Genomic DNA, 8,888 nt, shown 5'->3' with positions numbered 1-8,888 from the left:
TGCTCTGCCCCGAGGCCGCAGAACCCGCTGCGTGTTTCGCCCGCCGTTTGGGAGGACGGGACGAAGGGCCCCACCTTCTTCGCATCGCCGCCTCCGCCCACGGCCGCACTCCCTCCCACCTTTTCTTCCGCCCCGGGACGGGTCCCCGTGGTCCCCTCCCGAGCTGACTTGTTCTCTCCCCAGTGCCCGCCTTGGCTCCGGGCGCAGAACTCCGCCCACCCACGCGTGCCCGACCTGACCCCGCCCCTCAGGCCCCACGGGCTTGGAGGCTCCAGGTGACTTCAGCACCTGCCAGGAGGGGACCGTGTGTGTCACCGACCACACCTCCCCACCCTCTCTGGGAGTCCTGTCCATCTGCGCCTCCTCCTCCCTCCGCCTCCCGGACACCCCCAGGGGTCCTGGGAGGCTCTCAGCAGAGGGGACTCCCCTCCGGCCTCTGAGGGCAGCTCTGTCCTCTCCAGGGCCGCCTCCTGCCCTTCCTGACAGCCTTTCCCTGACGGTCCCTCCCCACGGGCTCGGTTCCTGGTGCTGAGCTGGGAAGGGGAGGCCGTTTGGGCATCCGGTACGCTGCTCCTCACTCTTTTGTGGTCTCTGCTCACATTATCCTTCTGCAACCCAGAGTCTGACCTCCGCCAGCCGTGTGGTCTTGTGGGAGCTGCATAACCTCTCAGGACCTGGGTTTCCTTATCTGGGTAGAGATGACAGTGCTGGCACCTCCCCTGGGGCTTGTTCCGAGGCCTCAATATTTCAGGAAAGGTGCTTGGCTGCTTGCCTGATAAGAGATGAGTGCTCACCGCAAGCCAGGCAGCCTGAATGTGTAGCCACATTTCTGAGTTTCCTGCCCAGGGAAAGGCAAATCAGCGGGTGGCTCCCGCCCTGCTGGGCTCCTGGCACCATGAGAGGCAGCCTGGGTGACAGTGACCTCCATTTGCCCCGAACGGGAGCCAGCAGCAGCCTCCAGGGCCCTCCAGGGGTCGGAGGCCACTGTGGTCCCCTGGCCTCTCAGTTCTGGACAGACCCCCATCTCCGTGAGCTCCCAACAGGAGTCTGCAGTCAGGCCCAGGCTCATGACCAGCCTCTCACCCGGCGCGCTGTGTGATGCTGGGTGGAACACTTGCCCGCTCTGAGCCTCCATTCCTCCTCTGAGGGTAGAAGTGAGGGTAGAAGTGAGGCTGATAGGGTGGCTCACGCCTGTAATCCCAGCACTTTGAGAGGCTGAGGCTGGTGGATAAACAGGTGAAGAGTTCGAGACTAGCCTGGCCAACATGGTGAAACCTCTCTCTCTGCTAAAAGTACAAAATTGGCCAGGTGTGGTGACACATTCCTGTGATCCCAGCTACTTGGGAGCCTGAGGTAGGAGAATTGCTTGAACCCAGGGAGGGGGAGGCTGCAGTGAGCTGAGATTGTGCCATTGCACCCCAGCCTGGGCAGCAAGAGGAGACACTCCTTCTGGAAAACAAGAAAGAAAGAAGAAGAGGAAGACGAAGAAGAAGAAGAAGAAGGAGGGCTGATAAGGGCACCCAGCTGGGCAGGAGGGAGGCGTGGCTTTGAGGTGTGACCCTGGGAGTGGGCACTACTATAGCCTGCTGTGACCCTGGGAGTGGGCACCACTATAGCTGCTGTGACCCTGGGAGTGGGCACCACTATAGCCTGCTGTGACCCTGGGAGTGGGCACCACTATAGCTGCTGCTTGAGGCCGACCAAGTACCTTTTTCTGACTCCTGCTGAAGAATCATCCAAAAGGCCAATCCGCATTTCCTCGGTATCTAATGTTTAGTACAAAGAGAAGCAGGGAGACAAAACCAGCCCAGCTCATGGCAAGAATCGTCTGTAACTCCCTGAAGTCAGTGAAGGGGAAAGATGGGAGGTGAGTGAGAAAGAAGGGAATCAAAAGAGACAGAGGGGCCAGGCGTGGCGGCTCGCACCTGTAATCCCAGAACTGTGAGAGGCCGAGGTGGGTGGATTACCTGAGGTCAGGAGTTTAAGAATAGCCTGGCCAACATGGTGAAACCTCATCTCTACTAAAAATACAAAAAATTATTTGGGCATGGTGGCATGCGCCTGTAATTCCAGCTACTCGGGAGGCTGAGGCAGGAGAATCACTTGAACTGGGGAGACATAGGTTGCAGTGAGCCGAGACTGTGCCATTGCACTCCAGCCTGGGTGACAGAGCGAGACCCTGTCTAAAGAAAGAAAAAAAAGAAAAGAAAAAAGAAAGAGAGAGAGAGATTGGGAGCAATGCCTCGAGGCTCTGGGCAGGAGCTTCCCTGGCACCCGCTGTGTCTGTGAAGAGGTGGCCTGGATGGGTCTGGGGCCTCGGCATCCTCCCTCTGCAATAAGAGGCCGTAGACATGCTCTTTAAGCCTCACCAGCTCTGAAAATACTGGTCCAATGTCCCACCTCGCTCCTGGCCAGCCCTGCCCTGGGTGCAGACTTCCTCTTGGTCGCTCTCTCCAGAGTTGGCCAATTCCTGACCTGCTCTCCTGCCCCCTCCAATCTGCCTGCCCTTCCTCCCTGTAGCCAGACCACAGGGTAGGCCTCACTCCCACGGGCTCAGGGCAGACAGGGGCTTCGAGCAGCTGTTAATCACGTTTTCTGACCTTTATGGTAAACACATTCCGGTTTTTGTTTTTTGAGACAGTCTCGCTGTGTTGCCCAGGCTGGAGCGCAGTGGCGCGATCTCCGCTCACTACAACTTCCGCCTTCCAGGCTCAAGTGATTCTCGTGCCTCAGCCTCCTGAGTAGCTGGGACCACAGGCGTGTGCCACCATACCCGGCTAATTTTTGTATTTTTAGTAGAGATGCGGTTTCACCATGTTGCCTAGGCTGGTCTCAAACTCCTGTTCTCAAGCTATCCTCCTGCCTCAGCCTCTCAAAGTTCTGGGATCACAGGCGGGAGCCACTGCGCCTGGCCACATTCAGAGTTTTGGATATATGATAAGGAAGGATGATCTGAAGGATAGGGGCCTGGAGTCTGCTGACAGGGAGCTGGTTGCTGGCAGAGTCAGGCCTGGAGGGGCCACGTCCCTGCCTTCCTCTCCTCTCTCAGGACCCGGCTGTGTTCTGCCCCAGCCCAAACTCCCTCTTGCTCTCTCCCTCCCCTGCCCTCCTGAGCACAGGGCTGGCCACCTCCTCAGCTCCTCTAAATGTCCCCAACGTCTCCTGACCTGCTGCTGTGGAACACGTGGCTGGCACACCCTCTAACTCCCTCATCACATTCTCTTTTTTAAAATTAATTTTTAATCGGCTAGGTACTGTGGCTCACACCTATAATCCTAGTACTTTGGGAGGCTGAGGTGGGAGGATCCCTTGAGGCCAGGAGTTCAAGACCAGCCTGGGCGGCCGGGCGCAGTGGCTCGAGTCTGTAATCCCAGCACTTTGGGAGGCCGAGACGGGCGGATCACGAGGGCAGGAGATCAAGACCATCCTGGCTAACATGGTGAAACCCCGTCTCTACTAAAAAAATACAAAAAACTAGCTGGGCGAGGTGGCAGACGCCTGTAGTCCCAGCTACTCGGGAGGCTAAGGCAGGAGAATGGTGTAAACCCGGGAGGCGGAGCTTGCAGTGAGCTGAGATCTGGCCACTGCACTCCAGCCTGGACGACAGAGCGAGACTCCATCTCAAAAAAAAAAAAAAGACCAGCCTGGGCAACACAGCGCTACTATATATACATATACATTTGAGATGGAGTCTCACTCTGTCACCCAGGCTGGAGTGTGGTGGCGAAATCTCAGCTCACTGCAACTTCTGCCTCCCAGGTTCAAGCGATTCTCCTGTCTCAGCCTCCTGAGTAGCTGGGACTACAGGTGCCTGCCACCTTGCCCGGCTAATTTTTGTATTTTTAGCAGAGATGGGGTTTCACCATGTTGATCAGGCTGGTCTTGAACTCCCGACCTGGTGATCCGCCCACGTTGGCCTCCCAAAGTGCTGGGATTACAGGCGTGAGCCACCGCGCCCGGCCTCGGTAACACTACGACATTTTTTTTTTTTTAAAGCTGGTGTGTAGGCTGGGCGGGCGCGGCGGCTTGAGACTAGCCTGACCAACATGGCGAAACCCGTCTCTACTAAAAACACAAACATTAGCCGGGCATGGTGGCACGTGCCTGTAATCCCAGTTACTCAGGAGGCTGAGGCAGGAGAATCTCTTGAACCCAGGAGGCGGAATTTGCAGTGAGCTGTGATTGAAAAAAGAAAAAAAAAAAGCTGGTGTGCTGGCGTGCACCTGCAGTCCCAGCTACTGAGGTGGAAGGATCAGTCAAGCCCAGAAGTTCAAGGCTGCAGTGAACTGCACAGCTGCGCCCTACACTCCAGCATGGGTAACGGAGTACAGTCCTGTCTCTAAAAAATAAAGTAGGTCAGGTGCAGTGGCTCACACCTGTAATCCCAGCACTTCGGGAGGCTGAGGCGGGCGGATCATGAGGTCAGGAGATCACGACCATTCTGGCCAACATGGTGAAACCTCATCTCTACTAAAACTACAAAAATTAGCCAGGCATGGCAGGCGCTTGTAGTCCCAGCTACTCGGGAGGCTGAGGCAGGAGAATCGGTTCAACCTGGGAGGCGGAGGTTGCGGTGAGCCAAGATCGCACCACTGTGCTGCAGCCTGGCGACAGAGCAAGACTCTGTCTCAAAATAAAATAAATTAACTTTTAATAAAAAATACATGAATGGATTTTGCACGTGAAAAAATAAAACTTGATGGCCGGGCGTGGTGGCTCACGCCTGTAATCCCAGCACTTTGGAAGGCCAAGGTGGGCGGATCACGAGGTCAGGAGATCGAGACTGTCCTGGCTAACACAGTGAAAGCCCATCTCTACTAAAAGTACAAAAAAATTAGCCGGGCGAGGTGGCGGGCGCCTGTAGTCCCAGCTACTCGGGAGGCTGAGGCAGGAGGATGGCGTGAACCCGGGAGGTGGAGGTTGCAGTGAGCCGAGATCGCACCACTACACTCCAGCCTGGGCGACAGAGTGAGACTCTGTCTCAAAAAGGAAAAAAAAAAATAAAATAAAATTTGACAAGTCAGGTCAAAGTCCCCTGTGAGGCTTCCCCACCCGGTCCCCCTCCACTTCCCTCCCTGAAGACGATAAGCAAGACAGGTAGCTTTGCCTCGCTTCCCGCTTCCTGGCTCAAAGGCTCCATCCTTCCCCCAGAGGCTCTCACGCGGGCCTGTCCACCCTGGGATTCCTTTCTGTTCCTCCTTACACCCTCTTGGGCTCTGTGCTGCTCTGTCCAGAAAAGTGTAGGTCACTAGGAAATTTAGACCAGGACAGACTGTTCTCTGCACTGTCACAGGAAGACCCAGCTCACCATGAAAGGTTGATTACTTCTGCCCTGTGTCTCCCTTTGTCTCCTCTCCCGTTCCCTCCCCTCCCCTCCCCTCTTTCCCTCCCTCCCTCCCTCCTCTCTTCATTTCCTTCTCTCTCTCTCTCTCTCTCCCTCTCCCTCTCTCTCCCTCTCCCTCTTTCTTTTTCTTTCTGTTTTGAGACAGAGTCTCACTGTCGCCCAGGCTGGAGTGCAATGGCATGAGCTTGGTTTACTGCAACCTCCGCCTCCCAGGTTCAAGCGATTCTCCTGCCTCAGCCTCTCAGGTAGCTAGGATTACAGGTGCCTGCCACCACGCCTGGCTAATTTTTGTATTTTTAGTAGAGATCGGGTTTCACCATGTTGGTCAGGCTAGTCTCAAACTCCTGACCTCAGGTGTTCCACCTGCCTCGGCCTTCCGAAGTGCTGGGATTACAGTTGTGAGCCACTGCGCCCAGCCAAGATGATTGTTGAGCACTAGTGAGAAACCGGGCCAGAGTGTCTGTTTAGGAGCGAGGCTCGCCCTGAATAGACCAAAAGAGCTAAATTATGTTCACTGCGAGAGCAGACACCTTCCCCTTCCCCTGACAGGGTACACGGCTACAGCAGCCCGGCTTACTTCTGGTTTGGGTTGGGCAGCAGGGACACTGGCTGGTGGGCACTTATTTGACCTGAATGGGCAAGAGGCCTGGCTGTGGGGCTGACTGGACAGCTGCCCTCCCTTGGTTCTTGGTGGCATCAGTGGCCCAAGCCCAGCCCTAAATGGGCAGAGAGCATGTGCCTGGAGAGGGCCTGGCTTCATCTCGGGGTGACCACATGATCATCAGGAAGGAGAAAGGAGGGTCTGAGGGCTTCATCCAGGTTTACAGCCCAGGAAAGTGCTGCCCGCAGAGGGTTTGCCTCTGTGCTGGTCCCGTCATGAGTTACTCTTGCCTGCTTGAGCTGGTGAGGGAGCGGGAGGGAGGAGGAGGGGAGAGGGAAGTAGTGGCGCAGAGGGAGGTAAGGGTCAGAAAGACACACAGTGACAAGGAATTACAGAAAGATGCACTCAGAGAAAGAGACAGAGTCAGGGGCTACCCCCGAGACACGGAAAGATACGATGACAGTGACAGAGTCAGACAGAGGTAAACAGAGACCCAGACAGGCAGTGGCGGGGACTTTGTCAGTCTGTGCGGGTACCTGAGACTGAGTGGTTTATAGACGACAGGAACTTACTTCCCACAGTTCTGGAGGCCAGAAAGTACAGGATCAAGGTGCCGGCAGCTTTGGTGCCTGGAGAGGTCTCGCCTCCTGGTACATAGACAGGTGGCATCTTCTGGCTGTGTCCTCACATGATGGAAGGGTGAGGGAGTTCTCTGAAGCCCCCCTCTGGGACCACTCAGGACGGCTCTATCCTCATGGCCTAATTCCCTCCCAGTGCCCCACCTCCACATACCGGCACCTTGGGGTTACTATTTCAACACATGAGTTTTGGGGAATGGAAACATTCAGACCACAGCAGGCAGGGAAGAGGATGGAGAAACAAGTCAGTGTGCAAGATGGGACAGACATTAATGCCGAGACAGAGGAAAAGCGGAGAGAGGCGGAAGGCGAGAGAGACAGAGCAGGGGGCACACCACGGAGACAGCACCAGCGTCTGGAAGCAAGAGAGCTGGAGGAGAGACGAAGGGGCCGGCGGTGTGGAGACACAGGAGAGCGTGCTGGGCAGCTCCGTGTCTCACAGAGACATGCCAGGGGCAGCCATGGGGAGGGAAAAACGGGGCCCCAGGTGGGCGGGCCCCAGTGGCGCTTGCTCAGCCTAGCCTTGTGCCCACAGCTTACAAGGAGAAGATGAAGGAGCTGTCGGTGCTGTCACTCATCTGCTCCTGCTTCTACACACAGCCGCACCCCAACACCATCTACCAGTATGGGGGTGAGTGCCCGGCTGCCATCCTGGCTAACAGGGTGAAACCCCGTCTCTACTAAAAGTACAAAAAGTTAGCCCTACCCTGCAGTGCCTACCCACCTCACCTTTTCCCTGGCCTCCCACAGTCTCTGAACTCCCAGCCTGGCTGCCTCCGGAGAGGGAGGTTCTGGGGGGAAGGGGCCCATCCTGGGGGCTGAGGCCTGGGATTCCTGCGGGAGCAGCCACCTGCTCTCACCCAGCCCTGGGGTTGGATGTGTGCCGGGAGCATCCCGCTCAGCCCACGCCATGCTCTGGCCGGGCCTCTGAAGCTCTACTCTGGTCTTGCAGACATGGAGGTGAAGCAGCTGGACAAGCGGGCCTCTGGCCAGAGCTTCGAGGTCATCCTCAAGTCCCCTTCTGACCTGTCCCCAGAGAGCCCTATGCTCTCCTCTCCACCCAAGAAGAAGGACACCTCCCTGGAGGAGCTGCAAAAGCGGCTGGAGGCAGCTGAGGAGCGGAGGAAGGCAAGGAGTCCTCCCACCCCCCAGGAGTTTCCACGGAGGTGGCCCACGGGGACAGGGCCTGCAAGACTCAGGGTGCTCCCGGGGGTTTGGTCAGCGCCTCGGCCTGGGGTGGGAGGGGCTGTGGCTCCCTGGGCCGCTTCCTGAGAGATAGGAATGGGATGAGGAGAGGCCGGGTGCGGTGGCTCACGCCTGTAATCCCAGAACTTTGGGAGGCTGAGGTAGGCAGATTACTTGAGCTAAGGAGTTCAAGACCAGCCTGGCCAACATGGTGAAACCCCGTCTCTACTAAAAATACAAAAATTAGCCAGGTGTGGCGGCACGCACCTGTAACCCCACCTACTAGGGAGTCTGAGGCAGGGGAATTGCTTGAACCCAAGACGTGAAGGATGCACGAGCTGAGACTGCACCACTGCACTCCAGCCTGGGCAACAGGGCGAGACTCCATTTCAAAAAACAAAAAAGAATGGGAGGGAGAGGAGGAAGGGTTCCGAGGCGGCGGCCAGCTGGAAGGAGCAGGAGCCTCTGGTGGCAGTGGGAGGCACCCTTGTCATGGCCAGCAGGATGCTAGGGGATGGTCCCCAGAGGGGCCCTGGGGACGTCGGGTGGGGCATCCCTCTCCCAGACAGAGAAGCAGGAGGAGGGCCTCATATGAAGACCCTGAGGCTTGCTGGAGGGCTGAGGGGCCCCGGGAGAGGTGGGTGTGGGCTCCAGGTCCCCTCCCTGCAGCCTCCCCTCCCACCAGCCCCTCTGAGACTGGAACAGAGATAAAAATGTCCTTTTTGGGAGTGCCACCCTGGAGGCCAACGCACTGGGCAGGGGAGGCGGCTCTGTTCCCTTCCTGGTGAGACCAGGGACCAGGGTTCGCAGGGCTGACTAGTAGGGACTGGCTCGTCGGCACGGGTCCTGCTGCTCTGCTCTCCTTCCAGGGGTCGCCAGCCGGCCCCTCCCCCGGCACCCCTGGGGACCCTTCCTCCGCTCCTGGGCACCTAATTGGGAGCTCGGAACCCGGTGTGTAACAAGCAGCTCCTCTGCTCAGTGGGCGGATGTCTGAGGAAGAAAGCTCAGAGACCGCCCACAAGGTTAGGGTTTCCTGCGCGGCTGGTCCTTGGAGGCGGAGACGCGCAGTGCAGGGTGTGCAGTGGCGGCAGGACACGGCGGGGGCCCTGGGCGCAGCCAG

At 57.6% G+C, this 8,888-nt stretch overlaps 1 protein-coding gene across 1 annotated transcript in view; it reads left to right on the top strand.

Moving 5' to 3' along the window:
* Positions 1–8,888, top strand: part of STMN3 (stathmin-like 3) — an 18,428-nt gene that overhangs the window by 8,428 nt on the left and 1,112 nt on the right. Inside the window, exons 2-3 of the mRNA XM_011992437.1 lie at positions 7,119–7,214; positions 7,536–7,819. Coding sequence (XP_011847827.1) covers positions 7,119–7,214; positions 7,536–7,819 — 380 coding nt within the window. The remainder of the gene's footprint in view (positions 1–7,118; positions 7,215–7,535; positions 7,820–8,888) is intronic.

The sequence above is a fragment of the Mandrillus leucophaeus genome, unplaced genomic scaffold, assembly GCF_000951045.1.
Source record: "Mandrillus leucophaeus isolate KB7577 unplaced genomic scaffold, Mleu.le_1.0 Scaffold41, whole genome shotgun sequence".
Lineage (NCBI taxonomy): Eukaryota > Metazoa > Chordata > Mammalia > Primates > Cercopithecidae > Mandrillus > Mandrillus leucophaeus.
This window is presented reverse-complemented; position numbering and strand designations above follow the sequence as displayed.